The following is a 16095-nucleotide window of genomic DNA, read 5'->3' on the forward strand; positions in this document are numbered from 1 at the left end:
TACCTTATGTTGTATGTTTAACACATAAATACATTTGAAGTGATTAATTGATCTGATAAGGAGGTATTATGAACATTATTCTGCTCTATTTTGAGGGACTCATGGTGCCAGAAAGGGAACCCAGGCCTTGGTAGGTGTTCAGCATGCACATGTCACTGATGCCCAACTCCAAGGTTCTTTCTTTTGTTTCCTTTTTTTTTTTTTTTTTGCTTTTTGGGTCACACCTGGAGATGCTCAGGGGTTATTCCGGCTCTACACTCAGGAATCATTCCTGGCAGTGCTTGGGGGACCATATGGGATGCCGGGGATCTAACCCGGGTCAGCAGCAACCAAGGCAAACATCCTACTTGTTGTAGTATCGTTCCGGCCCTTCCTTTCCTTCTTTTTCTTGGCGGGGGTCACACCCGGTGATGCACAGGGGGTTACTCCTGGCTCTACACTCAGGAATTACCACCTGGCAGTGCTCAGGGGACCATATGGGATGCTGGGGATCGAACCCGGGTCGGCCGAGTGCAAGGCAAATGCCCTACCCGCTGTGCTATTTCTCCAGCACCCCCTTCCTTTCCTTGTTTTTGTCACACCTGACAGTACCTGGGGGACCGCTCAGTGCCAGGGCTTGAACCCATGTTAACATGTGCAGTAGTCCTTTGAGCTATCTTTCTAATCCTTCCATTTTTTTAAAACAAAAAACCAAAACTTTTTTGTTTTGTTTTGTTTTTGTTTTTGCACCACAGCCGGCGGTGCTCAGGGCTTACTCCTGGCTCTGCACGCAGGAATCTGGAGGGGTGGTTGCTGAGGAATCACTTGCAAGGCAAACGCCCTACCTGCTGTACTATTTCTCTAGCCTCCCCCCACTCCCAATGCTTTTTATTTTCCTGTGTTGTGGGCCACATCTGGCAGTGCTCAGGAGTAACTCCTGGCTCTGCCCTCAGGAATTACTTCTGGCACGACTGAGGGGAACTCTGGGGATGCTGGGAGTCAAACCCAGGTCGGCTGCATGCAAAGCAAGTGCTGAGTTATCTCTGTTAATATTTTTATGGTCAGAAAAACCCTCACTTTGAGAGTAAAGACAATGAATACAGGGGAAGGAAAGCAGATAATGATCAGGAATCTGAGTTATCTAGGAAGAGATGGAAAGAACTAAGACATAGGTAACATTTGCTAAGTCTGTTCCTCTCTGGCCCATAAATTCCTACAAGGAAGCCTCTATTTGATGCCTAATACCATTCATTTACCGAGAACTCTCGCACTGACATCTCTAACTCAGATGTCCCCTCAGGCTTTACATACATAGTAGTCAAAACTCTACCTGATAAAATTACCTTGATGTCTAAAATCTATGTGGAATTTGTGAATCAAAACACGGAACTTTTGGGGGCTGGAGAAATAGTTCAATAAGTACAGAAGGGCATTAGCCATGCATGTGGTTGGGCAGCTGCAACCCTCGTTCAAATCCCTGGAACCACTGGGCGCTGGGCACCACCAGGGGTCACTCTGGAGCAGAGCCAGGAATAGCCCCTGGGCATTGCAGTGTGGATAGCCCTTCTGCACCTTCAGAAACTGTTAGATTTACCCCCAGATTGTGACTCATACCTTCCCTGTTTCAAAAATGGCAGTACTATCTACCAGTTGCAAAAGTCAAAATGAAACGTCCCCCTAATCCCCAGACTAATTTTTTTTACTGCTTTCCTTTTCTAGTCCGTCCTCCAAAAAGGAAAGTCATCTTTCTAAAATATTAATTAGTTGAGCTGATAACTATTAAAGCTGTGTGTGATATGTTACGCTAATTTATTCTTGTTTGCCTATGCTCCAAATTTTCCAATTTAAAAAGTTACTCAGTACAGTCAGGGTGTTTGCCTTGCAGGCAGCAGACCTGGGTTCGAGAACTGCCAGGAGTAATGCCTGAGCATTGTCGGCTGTAGCCCCCACCAAAAAAGTTATTCAGATTATTGTATCTTCTCCTGTACTCTCTGCTGACTTCTCAATGTTCTTAGACTATCTTGCTGAGGCCTGTGAGGCCTTGCCTGGCCTCTGTTTACATGTTTAAGCTTATCTGATGCAACTATTCTTGCTCAAGCAGCTCAGGCCAAAAGTTGTCAGTTCCAAAAATACTTTAAGCTCCTTCTTATCTTAAAGCATTTGTACTTATAATGTCCTCCAGCAGAAAATCTGACCCCTCACCCCCAGCTCTTGGCAAGGCTGGCTCCTTCTCCTCCTTAAGGGGCTAGTTGAAAGTCCTTAGGAGCCTGTTCTTCACATTCAGTCTAAACTAGATCCTCTTTACCTTTCCTCTCTCACATACTATCTTGTATATTCCATAGCTTTTGATCAAGTTTACTCTTGTTTACTCATATAAATACATATTGATTTATAATAAGAAAACAACTCAAACGAATGTTCAAAGTTGGCCTAATTGGGGGTTGGGGCACACTTAGGACTTAATCCTGGCTCCACACTCCGGGGTCACTCCTGGTGGGCGTGGGGGACCATATAGGATGCCCAGCATTGAACTTGGGTTGGCTGTGCGCAAGTTAAACACCTTTCTCGCTATACTATCATTTTAGCCACAGCATGTTTTAAGATATTTGAAGGCCAATACACATGTGTTTTCTTTATTTTTTGGGGGGAGGAGTGGGGTTGGGTGACATTCGTAGGCACACCTAGGACTTAATCCTGGCTCTACACTCAGGGATCACTCCTGACGGGGTTTAAGGGACCATGTGGCATGCCAGGGATCAGCCGCGTGCAAGGCAAGTACCTACTCGATGTTCTATCTCTTTGACCCCCATACACACATTCTATTCATGTTATAATTCCAATTCTTAAAAAACTTGGTGGGTAGAATACATTTAATAATATTCCCTTGTAACAGGACTATACGATTATGAACTGGAAGAGCTGGAACTACAGCACAGTGGGTAGGGTATCTGCCTTGCATGCGGCTGACCCAGGTTCGATTCCCGACATCCCATATGGTTTTCTGACCTGACAAGCACCACTAGGAGTAATTCCTGAGTGCAGAACCAGGAGTAACCCCCAAGTATCACTGGGCATAACCCAAAAAACAAAAACAAAACCAAAAAAAGAAAATTATGATCTGGAGAGAAAATTCTTGACACAGAAATTGAAGAGAACAATCTGACATACGAATTGATGGGAAATTAGAAATATATATTCAAATATACCTTCTCTGATTCTGTGTCCCAGATTTTGAAGTGTTGAATAATTTATGTGACAGTATTGTTTAAATGTGAACCCTCTGTAACTATATTCAGTATTTTTAATGACATGGCTCTCATTTTAGTCTAATTTTTAATTCCGGGCAGCTATTTAGTAGTATGATAAGGATCAATTCAGTAGGTATTAATTTTTACAGATTTTTCTTCTGCCAATCTTTGTCCTAATCTAGTGCCACAGGCTTCCCTATGAGGTACCAAACCAGATCTCTGCCAGGGAGCGGCAGCAGATGGGAACTGTTTGCCACTATTTAAAGAAAGTCCTGGGCAGGACAGAGTCTTCTAAATAAAAGATATCTCAGAGATCATGTAATAATCCAATAAATCATGTAATAATGATCTACCATGTTAACTGACATTTCTTCTCAAACATAATTTTCTGTTCACTTTTTTCTGTTCTGGTAATTCAAGTCTTCATTTGAGTTTTTGGTTGGGGGGAGGTTTTGGGGAGGTGCCCATGGCCTCCTCCTGCTCTGAGCTCAGAGGTCATTCAAGGCAATGCTTAGTGAGGACCATTTGCAGTGCTGAGAAAACAAGGCAAGTCCTTTCCCCCTATATGTCTCTCAGGTGGCAAATCTTCATTTTAGGAGGCTCTTAAGAAATAATTATTTTTATTATTCAGTTTTGGAGCCACACCCTGTGGGGTCTGGGGCTTACTCCTGATTCTGCGTTCAGGGATCACTCCTGGTGGGCTCAGAACCATAATGGGACCCCGGAGAATGAACCTCGGTTGGCTACGTGCAAGGTAAGTGTCTTACCAGATGTACTACTGCTCTGGCTCCAGGAATTATCTTTTTGTTTTGTTTTTCGCCTAGGTTCCGTGGGGTTCTAGGATTGCTCCTGGGGGTACTGGGGGAACATATGTGTTACAAGGGTTGGAACCAGGGCCTCTGCATACACATGCTCAGCTCTTCAAGGATCTCTGCGGCCTGAGGAATCATTTAGTAAATTCGTATCATATCAAGTTCTGAACATAGGTGTTAGGTCACAAATCCATTTTTTAAATTTTTTATTATGTTGAATCATTTCCCTTTTTGCTTGCTCATCTTGAGTCATCAATTCTTCTCAGATCATTCCAGTGGCCTGTATTGTTCCTGGGTTAAATGAAAGATTTTTCTGCTTTTATAAATGGCTTGATTTACCTAAACATCCAGCTAAAAGTACACAAACAGAAGAGAATAACTGTATTTCAACTTCAACATCACTTCAATTTATTAGCTTAAGGTGGATTACTAGGGGCACTTACTTTCTCTGCTCAGATTCTTTGGTGGGGTTCACGGTCTGTGTAAAATCAATGGATACCTAAATTGATAATGCTCTGCTAGCCCCATCATCAATGACACTGCTTAAGCTTTGATGGGGCCAAATTCCATTTGACCTGGGCACTCTGACGCACAAAACATTTCAGGAACTACGAAATGGTTGAGCCTCCCACACAGGATGACTATCCTGCCACAGTTCCGGGCGCAGGGCAAGGCTTTATCTGTTTACGAAAGCGCCCCACATCTTCACTATGTGACCACAGCACTTTCCCCTGCGGATGACAGCCTGGCTTGTCCCTTTCGGCAGGGAGGCCCGTCATGGGCTCCTGGCTCAGGCTTTCCAAAGATGCTCAGAAAACTCAGAGGGGTCCAAGCCGGAGTCAACTCGCTTGCCTAGCACGCGATGCCCACCGCCAGATACGGTCCCCCGGGCAGCATCAGGAGTGACTCCCGCGCACAGAGCAGGGGCCGCCCCTCAGCACCGCTGGGTGACGCCCCCAACGCCCTTCCCCCCAACAAAACCCCATCAACACTAACCAAAACGATAAGAGTTTTGACAAACGCATTTCAGCTCCTTTCTGCTCTTCCGGCAGAACCAAAGCCAACCAGCCCAAGCCGAGGGACGTTGCTTTTAAGTCCTGACTCTGGTTTTAAAGGCCAACCCGGGGGGCTGGGGGCAGGTCAATAGGGCGGGGAAGGCCTGCGCCTTGGCACGCGCCCGACCCGGGTTCCACGCCCCCTCCAGGCTCACCGGGAGCGAGACCCCAGGAGGTGGCTCCCCCCACCAAAACCAAACCAAACCACCGTCATGGAAGATTCCGTGACCTTCCATCACTCTTTGCGGGGCTTTCCTAGGAGGAGGCCGAAGCCCAGGGACAGCCTCAGGACGAGAACGCCCCCACCAGCTCAGCCTGCTCGCCGCCCCGCCCCCTCCGGGCCGCGCTCGCGCGGGGCGCCGCGTCCTCTCGCGAGAGGTCGCGCGGTGGGCGGGGCCGGGGCGGGGCCGCTGGTTCCCCGCCTCCCGCTCCTGCCCCTCCGCGCGCGCCGCACTTCCGCCCGCCCCGCCGGGCCCCGCCACTCGCCAGCTGAGCCGGTTGCGGCCGCGGAAGCGCCGGGCCTCGTCCTCCTGCTCCGCCGCCGCCGCCGCCGCCGCCGCCGCCTCCTCCTCCTCCTCGCCTCGCCCCCGCCGCCGCGGCCGACATGAGCTTCTTGTTGTGAGTAGCCGGGCCCCGCGCGCCGCTTTGTCCGGGGGCCCCGCACGGCCCCGTCCGGGAGGCGTTTCCCCTGCGCGCCCCCGGCGGGCCCCTCCCGCGCCCCGGCGCGACCCCCGCCGCGCGCGCCCGCCGTCCCCGGCCCCGGCCCGGGCCCGTTCTGCCCGGGTCTCCCGGGTGCCGTGAGCCCCCGACGAGACGGCGTCGTGCCCCCGTCACCCCAGCAACCTCTCGCTCCCTCCCGGGCGCCCGGGAGTGAAGTTGCGGTGACAAGTCGTGCGGAGGCCGCGGGCGGGGTCCGCGGCGGGCCCGGGGGCGCCCTCTCCCGCAGGGTAGGGGGGCTCCCCGCCCCTTCGGACGAGCACCACATAGGGCCTGGGAGGCGCGCCCGGCGCTGAGCGGGTCCTTCCCTCCCCCCACGCCCCCGTGAGTTGTCACGCCCGTCATTTGTAAATGCCAGCGCGAGCGTCACTTTGAGCGCTGGTCGTTATGTCACTTAAACCTTTTTTTCTGGCAGATGAGTTGGGGGCCGGGAACGCATTCGACCAGGCTCTGATCCTCTGAAAACAGAACCTTACCCCCCACCCGCCCCCCCTTGGGCAAGGGTTCCTTGTGAGTCTCAGGTCTGCTCTGTGGTTAGAAAGCTTAGACAAACTCGGGCATTGAAACCCACCCCCCGCACCCCTGCGTGCTGGTGGAGAGAGTAGCTCTGAAATGCACGTCTGTGTGTTTTTCGGTGGAGGGGGCACACCCTGCGATGCTCAGGGGTTACTCCTGGCTCTGCACGCAGGAATTAACGCCTGGCGGTGCTCGGGGTTCCATATGGGATGCCTGGGATCGAACCCAGGTCGGCTGCGTGCGTGGCGAGCACTCTACCCGTTACTATGTTTCCAGCCCCTTAAAGTACCATTTTCTGTTCCGACGTGTTACCTCCCATGAAGTTTTTTAGTCATTTCGTTCACACCTGAGCCCTCCAATTTAACTGCCCTTATTTTGACATACTCAGACACTCAGACTTGGAATACTGATTCTTTTCAGGGTGTCAGAGCGGGTCAGCCAGCCGGCATACGTGGCTGAAGCTTCTGATGTGCACGGTGCCCACCTGCCAGATACTTCCAGACTCGGGGCACCCCTTTCTGAGGCCAGACCCTTCTGCCTTGGTTAGGTTGGTCTTGCTGTGAGGACTGGGCGGTTTTGACCAGCTCTGCTTCCTATTTTAGTTAGGAATCACCTACCCAGGCATCTCAGCTTGAAGCTTCTCATGCTGAGGATAATTTGCAGTGCTGATGCTTTATTTCTTCAAGAATTTCCAAGCTGTACCCTTGAAATAGCAGCACAGATGATGTCCAGCGGCTGCTGCTAATAGACTGGTGGGCCTCTTTGAACTCCAACTCAGTTACTTGCAGCAGTGCAGGACCATATTTAGAAACTAGGGGAGGGAGAAGGTTTTGGTGGTATTTTCTAAGCAGAACCTCTATAGTATCCTATTTTTGCTTGGCTGTTGAATACAGAAATTAAGGAGTAACTTAATTTCTCCTGAAGCATGTTATCTGAAGAAAAATCTTACCAAGGCTAATGTGTATAGTATGTTAGTGGGTTTGAACTGTTTGGGATATGATTTTTCAATCAGGCCGAATGTAGCAGTTACTGTAGTCTCGTGTGTTTGAGAATCTAAAAAAGTTACAGCGTTTTTGGTTTTGGTAGTTCTGTGTCCTCCAGTAGTTTAAAAGGTGAAGGAAGACTGCATAGAAGTGATTATTAGAAGGGAAAGGACAAGTTTTGGTTATTTTATCTATTTGTTATTTGATAGTTTCCTGTATTCATAACAGGTAAGCAGGGAAATAAGTATCAATTTCTGATTTAATTATTAACATAGTCCCCTTCAGTTTTTGGAATTTAATTTGAAAGCTCACTAGAGGTATTTGGAGCCGAGGAAATAGGGCAGTGTGAGATAGGGCTATGAAGACGATGAGTCATAACTACAGAGGGATGTAAGATAAGAGGAAAGACTTGGTCAAAAGTAATTTCATTGTATCAGGCACTGTACTGGGTACCATCTATAAACCAAACAGGCAAAAACTCCATCATCAATGGAGCTAACTGTGATTTGGTAAGTGATCATAGACCATAAACATTAGCAAATTGAACATAAACATGGTAAATCCATGGAAAAAATGAGCAGGGCAAAGAGGTTTGGATGTAGAGAGTTGAGGTAGATGAGGTAATCTCCAGAGCATGGTCAGATTCTATGCTTTGTGTAGCTTCTTAACAGATGTTGAGAATAAAATTGCTCTGGATCTGTGATTCTGGTTAGGACCAAATCTTGGTTATGCTGCATATTGGCCTTTTATCTTCAAATGAAGCTGAATTCCCAGGTGGTGCCTAAAGAAACTTCACAGGAACCCAATTTAACTTTGTACACTCAAATCTTTAAACATATTCTTAGCACCTGCTGTGTGCTAGGCTTTGTGCAAGTTGTGTGACTCACGAGATGGCAGACAGTTTGCAACAATGCAGTACTTGGGACTGGAGAGAGGAAACAGTGGGTAAGGCACTTGCCTTGCCCGGGCCCACCCGGATTTGATCCCTAGCACCAGGAGTAATAACCTCTACACAGACCAGAGTAAGCCCTGAGCATCCTTGCCTGTGATTCAAAACACGAAAAGGACAAAGAAAAGGGGGTCAGAGAGCTTGTATAGCGGGTAAGGTGCTTCCTTTGCTACTGACCCAGGTGATTCCTGGCACTGCATGAGGCCCCAGCACTGCCAGTAGTGATCCCTGATGACAGAGCCAGAAGTAATGCTTGCATGCAGCTGGGTGTGCCTGGATTGCCTCTCCTTCATGCTCTGGAAGGAAGGTTTCATAAAAGGGTTGATAATCTTTAATGGAACATAAACAAGATATCTCTATGAGACTAAGGGAAAGGGCATATTTTTGCATATTTTCATCAGAAGAAATAGGGAAGCATGAAATTGCTTGTGGTTGTGTCCTGGGGGGGCGCTTAGGGTCCATATGGGGTGCTGGGGATCAAACCCAGATTGGCCGTGTGCGGGGCAAGTGCCCTGCCTACTTGAAACTGTCACTCGGGGCCCTATAGTGAGTATCCATTTTGAGGCTTATTAGTAGACCGTAGAATTTTGGAGCAAGATGAAATCCCTTAGTGGCAAAAATTTACTGGCTTCTTTTTGCCCACTTGGCCTTTAGACTCTTGGACTAATAATTGGCCTGGGTATTCAGATGAGCCTGTTAGGATTTTCCCTTTTCTGACATGTTAGGAATAAGGGAGAATTCAGGGAAATTTGGGATTGAATTGTATTGTTGATGATCACACAAAAAGTGTGTTGAGTGCCTTTATGTTTGTATAATTACAGACCTCTGCTGGAATGCCACAGAAACATAGGAAAAGGTCAGGAAGTAGTTTCCTAATAATGTAAGGCTGCTTAGTTGGAACACAGAGCAAATAGTTTAGCTTTAAAATAGATGTCCGTAAGAAAGGTGGGTTAGGGTGTGGATGAATATAAATCAGATCTATTTTGGTATGGGAGACACTAAAAGATAGTCTGGGAAAGGAAGGAAGGAAGGATTTGTTGAATTTTATTCGAGATTCTTTCCATTTGTCTCTTTTCAAAAAGCATTGCAGTTTATGAAAGGGTTTTAAATTTTTCTGTGTGTCACTTTATCTCCTTGTCCTACCTCTGTTTACTCTTCCTCCTTTGTCCTTTCCCCTGCCAAAAAAACTAAGCATATTTATTTATTTATTTATTTATTTATTTATTTATTTATTTATTTATTTATTTATTTATGCCTTTTGGGTCACACCCGGCAATGCACAGGGGTTACTCCTGGCTCTGCACTCAGGAACTACCCCTGGCAGTGCTCAGGGGACCATATAGGATGCTGGGAATCTAACCCGGGTCGGCCGCATGCAAGGCAAACGCCCTACCCGCTGTGCTATCGCTCCAGCCCCCAAAACTAAGCATTTTTAATGTAAATAATTTTAGTGACTCAGCATCCTCATTTAAAAAAATTTTTTTTTTGCAAGGTAGTTTTTATTGAGCAAACTTGCTTAAAAAGATGTGAGAGGAGAGAAAGAGGGGCATGTGTGTGCAAGAGAGAACACAGCCTTCTCGAGTGGAAACGGGCAAGCAAAGAACAGACAAGAAGCGAGATACATGAGTTCAGGGGAGAACAGAAGCTTGGTGAGCAAGCCAAAAGTAAACTATTACACAGAGCACATTATGTGTTTTATTCTGTATCATTTAACTTAAAACCATCTTCTTTGGGGGCACACACCATGCAGTGCTCAGGGCTTACTCTGGCTCTGCCTACGGGGGTCACTCCTGGATATGTGCTGCCAGGAATTGAACCTAGCTCAGCCTCATGCAAGGTAAAACACCTTACCCACTGTGCTAGTTCGGCGGCCCTAAAACCATCTTTTATAGTGATTTAATTATACATAGCACTGTAGCACTGTCATCCCATTTGTTCATCGATTTGCTCGAGCAGGCACCACTAACGTCTCCATTGTGAGACTTGTTGTTACTGTTTTTGGCATATCGAATACGCCAAGGGGAGCTTGCCAGGCTCTGCTGTGCGGGTGGGATACTCTTGGTAGTTTGCCGGGCTCTCCAAGAGGGGCGGAGGAATCAAACCCAGATTAGCTGCGTGCAAGGCAAATGCCCTACCTGCTGTGCTATCACTCTAGTCCTTAATAATAAATAACTGAAATTTGTTTGCCCAGAGTTTTTAAAATTTAACTTAGAAAAATTCCTGACTCTTAGGAAACTTGTAAAGAATAGCGCAAGATGTTGGGCTAGAGAGATTGTATGGTGGATAAAGCCCTTGCCTTGCACACAGCTGACCTGGGTTTGCTCTGAGTTGATTCCTGGCAGTAAGCTACCTTGAGCCCTGCTAGGAGGAATCCTTGAGCTCAGAGCCAGGAGCTTAGCAAGCCCTGAGCACAGACCGACGTGACACCAAAAGCAAAGAAAGAAAAGAATAAGAGTAGCGCAGAGAATTCTCATGTATTCCTACCCAGAGACCCCTTTTTAAAAGTCTCATCAGTTACTCCATGACGTCCCCATAAAGTTTCCAGTTATAAATCATGTATATACCCAGTTTTATGTCTGTAGCTATCCAAAATGCTTCCTTAGTTTTTCCCTTGGCTATCAGGATCTTTTATTTTTAAAGATTGCAGGCAGGTCATTTTATGGAATATGCCTCAGTTGGAGTTTGTTTATTTCTTTAGGGTAAGAAATAATCGTAAAGAAATGGTTATGCCTTTCAGTAGAAACACCACAGAAATGGTGCATGTTTTTTTACAGCTTCTTATCAGGTGCACATATTTTTCTATTATTGGAGGTGATTCTTTGATTAAAGTTTCTACCAAGAGTCAGAAGTTACTTACATTCCCCACCCCCATTTGTAATTAATGTTTTGTGGTGAGGTATTTTGAGACCGTATAACTTACCCACCAGTTTTAGTTTCCAGTGGTTCTTTTTCATTTTTATTTGGGCCACCCCTGATTGTGCTTGGGAGCCAAGTGTGACCAGCATGCTGGGGAGTGAGCCCTGGCCTCTCCTGGAAAGCCTGTTCTCTGACCTTGCCTGTTCTCTCTGGCTGCACCCTAGCCCCACTGTCTCTTTTACCCCTTCCCCCACTCTGTCTCCTTTCTTTAGTTGTTGTAAGTGCTCGAACACTTAGTCGTGATGCCCACAGGGAGTGGGGGTGGGGGTCACACTTGTTTGACCTCACTTTGTTATGGCACCAGGCACCAGAGCAAAATAGCAGGGGTATTAATACCGTGATTGTTGTCCATGTTCTAAAGCTATCACTGCCATTACATTTGTTATCTGATATTTTTACTGAGGAAGAACTTAACTGTTCATTTTTATATCAGTGTGACACATGGAGTCCTATTAAAAAGTTATTATGGGCTAGAGAGATAGCTCAGTGGGTTGGAGCGCATCTTTGCAAAGCAGGAGACACATTGAGTTCTCGGCACCTCAAGGTCCTTTTTTTTGGGTTGTGTTTTGTTTATTGGACCACATCCAGTGATGCTTAGGAGTTATTCCTGGCTCTGTGCTCAGGAATTACCCCTGGCAGTGCTCAGGGGACCATATGGAGTGTGGGGGATCGAACCCAGGTTAGCCGTGTGCAAGACAGATAAGATGTCTACCCTCTGTACTGTCTCTCCGGCCCTGGACTCTCAGGAGTGACCCCTGACTAGCTGGAGCCGGATTAGCACTGAGCACTTCTGGGTGTGGCCACCGGCTCCACCCCCAAGGTTGGTATAGCAGCCATTGTTTATTTTGGTGTTAAAATGGTCTCTTTTGGCCAGCAGGATCCCTATTCAGACTGGTTTCTTCTCCTCGTGCTCTTTGAGCTGCACTTCGCTATTTGGCACAACCCAGTACTCCAGGTTTGTCCAGTACTGTGTGCAGCTCTGGAGGTGGCCGTTTCTCTAAGGGACTTTATTCTGTTTAGTGGAGAATACTAGTTAGAGGCCAAAGTCTGAGTGATAGGTGTGCTTGTTACTACCCGTGTGTCATTAGTTCCTAGACCCTCTGATTGGATAATGCCAGAAAATGTTCACCCTTATTCACTTACACCCATTTTTCCCCTCTATCATTATAACTGAATTAGTTCACAATACCTGTAATTCCAAACCAGTTGTACACATAGGGTTCATTCTAGTTTTTCCCTTTATGTTTTTTTTTTTTTCTTTGACAGTGGAAAACCTAACTCCTCTTCTCCTGAACAATGTGTAATTGCTCAGTTCTCTGTACGTGGCCATTCTCCAACTCTGCCTAACCACTCTTGTGGCTTTGGGCGCTGACTGGCACCCACCCTCCACTGCTCCTCTCTTGAGCTTGTGCTTCAGCCATCTAGTAAGGATAAAAGCAGCTTGAGACTCCAGTGTGTATGGTCTGAGTGTGACTGTAATAAAATTTTTCCCTTTGAACTTGTGTTTAGGACCAATACCTGAGACCTGTTTGGAAGGATTAGAGATGATGGTGTAAAAGCCCTCGCTCTATAAATTGTAGTTACATACAGCAGTGATTTCTATTTCATCATTATCTCAACAGTGAGATGACTATAAATAGCTGTTAGTAGCTTTTGTTTGGGGATCACATCTGGCTATGGTCCGGGGCTGTTCCTGGCTTGGTGCTTGGGGGTCCCTTGGGCTACTCCTGCCTTGGTGTTTGGAGAAGTGCAGTGTTTTGTGGGCACAACCATGTGATGCTGTGGATTGCACCCGGGCCTCTTGCATGCAAAGCATATGCTTTGCTGGTCTCTAGCTCTACTATTAACTTCTAGAGAATGATCCATTTCTGATTACTTAAATCATAGCCAGTTTCTGTACGTTTATTATGATATGTATTTTTTCTGGTCATGGAGATCTCAAGGGGCTATTCGTGGTCTGTGTTTTAGGTTCAATTCTGGCGGTTCTGGGGGGCCATAGGATGTTAGGGATCAAAGCTAGACCTTAGAACTACCAGGTATGCACGCTAGCTGTCTCTCTAGCCTATGTTTGATTTTTTGAGTTAGAACTTAAAAGCAGAAGTTTGAAGGTAAGCAAATGTTATTTGAGTAGCCGTCTACCCTTGGTAAAAGCCAGGTAGCCCTATTATTATTATTTAGATGGAATTGTTACTGCTGTTATTTAGACAGAATGGTTGAATTTTCTTGTTTCTGTTTTTGCCTTAATTCTTTTGTTCTCAAATTGAAATTTGGTGAGAATTGTTGAATGGTTGTAGTATTGAGTATTAATAGAAATACTTTTTTTTGGTGTAGAAATGGATAATGCTATAACTTACAATGCTTTTTTTAGTATTCATGTAAACACAGAATCATGAAGTAGAGCAATCAAGACAAAAAAAAAAGGTAAAATTAATGGTGACTTTTTTTAGTATTGCCACATCAGTCCCAGAGGTCATCTTAAGCCCACAAAATCATGTGGTCTGACCCTAGTTCATGACTGGAAGCACGTGTTCTTGGCTTCTTTTCAGCTGTCTGCATACCATCGGCCTGTATTGTATGGCTGTCAAATGATGTACAAATATCCAAATGGCCCTGTGCAGAAAAATAGTTCCCAACTCTAGTCTAGAATCTAGAACACGTTCTCTGCGTAGGAGCCAGCCATATTACCTCTGCTCTTTAGAGAAACTGTTTGCTAGGCCTCTGTAGCATTTAATTTAACTAAAATAGCTGTTTGGTTTAAAAATCCCCTGCCACTGCAGTTTTGCATACATGTAATATGTCTGGTTTCATTCTCCCTAACCCCTAGCCCCATACCCTGCTTAAATATTCATCTGCCCTCTTATTTTCCACTCTTAGAAACTGTACGTTTGAGTCAGTGAACAGCAAGCCAATTTGTGAAAACTGAAGTCTCGGCCTAAGCACAGCGTTATTTTGAGTACTGGTGCCTTCGTCTCCAGCCTGTTGTCAAGGGCTCCCAGAGGGCTTTAATCCATGAGACTGTTCAGTCCTCTAGTCAGTCCTTTTAACTTGGCAAGTGATGACTGAGAACAAAATTAAAACAATCCTTTTCTGGGGCTGCAGTGATAGTACAACCAGGAGGACATTTGTCTTGCACTTGGCCGGCCCAGCTTCGATCTCCGACATTCTGCATGGTTTCCTGAGCAATGCCAGGAGTAATTCCTGAGTGCAGAGCCAGGGGCAACTCCTAAACATCACTGAAAAGCAACAACAACAACAACCCCCCCCCAAAACCAAAAAAACCTCAATCTTTTTCAAGATAATGCCTAAATATAATGCTAGATGGGGAGACATTTTATAATCAAAATGTGCCTGAATTGAACTATATTGGTTTATTTTTTAAGTTTTTTTTGAAGTACATTGACTTTAACTTTTGATCAAGTGAAAATACTTTTTTTCGGGCGCCACACCTGACTTTGCATTCAGAATCCTGGTGGTTCTCAGGGGATTGTATGGGATGCCAGGGATCTAATTCATGTCTACAAGCACCCTACCCACTGTACTATTCTTCCAGCCCCACATACTTACATTTGTTCGGACGGTATTGTTTAGTGATAACTGTATTTATTCCAAATGTCATTTAACATTTAGGGGGATAAAAACCAGTCACCTCACTGGAAATTGAGGGTGCTGTCCACCTTTCAGCAAGATTAGCATCTGTTTATAATAATAACTCAAAAAATCTTCTTCAGTCTTCTTTATCCAGTCACCTGCTGATTTAGTTCTGGCAGCTGTGAATATGCTGCTATGAACAGCAGTGTTTTCGAAGTGGTGTTTTCACATCCTTTGGATAAACGCCTTGGATGGATACTGCAGATCATGTGGCATTTCCTTTCTATTTACTTTTCCCCCTTCCCTCCCCGCTCCCCTTTTTTGGTTGCAGTGACTGGAGCTCACTGGCACTTGGTGACAGCCCTTACACGCCAGCTCACCGGAGCTCACAGAAGTGAGTGGTGGTGTGGTTTTTGGTCGCAGTGCCTGCTACGGCTCTCACTGCTTGCTACGGTTCTCACACTTTCTGCTGCACTCTTGGCTGAACGAGAGACCCCAAAAAGCAGAGCCACTGCAGTCACACTCGGTCACGTCACATCACTTGGTGCCAGGGATTGAACTCGTAGCCTCACCAGCTTGAAAGGTGTCACTTCCGACACAGAGCAATCCCCAGACATGCCTCCCCATACCCTCCCACTCCCAGCCCGCCTTTCCTTAAAAAGGAATTTCTGTGCTGTTTTCCAGAGACTGCTCTAGTTGGCACTCACGGTGGGCCAGGGCGCCGCTTTTTCTCCTTAGTAATGTCTGTGGCCTCCACTCTTCTTGAGATAGAGCCTTTAATCTTGCATATGTAACAGGCGCCCGGGTGATGTAAAGTCACTGTATGCATGGCGATGCCCCTTTCCAGATGTTTCCTCTTAGAAATTAACCCTCCCTCCTGGCTGTCCTCTACAGCTTCCCTCTCGATCTCGCTGTTTGGAGTTGAGCTCAGTGAGATTCCACTGAATGGTTCTTGTTCTTCTCTCAGTGCTCCTGAATTTACCTCTGTTCTACATTTCTTCCCCTTCATATTTAGTGCTGGGGGTGGGGAGGGCTTCTAAGCAGTGCTCAGGGGACACGAGAACCAGGCACCTGCCACTCCTCTGACCCCAGGGGATCTAACCTGGGGTCTCTTGGTCAGACATAGTTCTAGCCCTTTGAGTTAATCCTTCTGGTCCCATTCATCACTTTTTAATTTTTTTTTTTTTTTAGGCCACAGTTGTTGGTGCTCAGGGATTACTCCTGGGTCTGTGCTCAGGGGTCATTTCTAGTGGGCTTAGGGAACCTTATGGGTGCTGGGCATTGAGCTTGGATCTGCGTCAAAGGCAAGAAGAGCCCTATTCGCTGCACTGT

General features: G+C 46.4%; 1 protein-coding gene across 1 annotated transcript in view; it reads left to right on the forward strand.

Moving 5' to 3' along the window:
• The first annotated feature begins 5546 nt into the window (after window positions 1-5546).
• MOB1B (MOB kinase activator 1B) overlaps window positions 5547-16095 on the forward strand; it is a 43870-nt gene continuing 33321 nt past the window's right edge. The window contains exon 1 of the mRNA XM_055138850.1: window positions 5547-5712. Coding sequence (XP_054994825.1) covers window positions 5699-5712 — 14 coding nt within the window. The 5' untranslated portion in view covers window positions 5547-5698. The remainder of the gene's footprint in view (window positions 5713-16095) is intronic.

Source organism: Sorex araneus, chromosome 5 (genome assembly GCF_027595985.1).
Source record: "Sorex araneus isolate mSorAra2 chromosome 5, mSorAra2.pri, whole genome shotgun sequence".
Classification (NCBI taxonomy): Eukaryota; Metazoa; Chordata; class Mammalia; order Eulipotyphla; family Soricidae; genus Sorex; species Sorex araneus.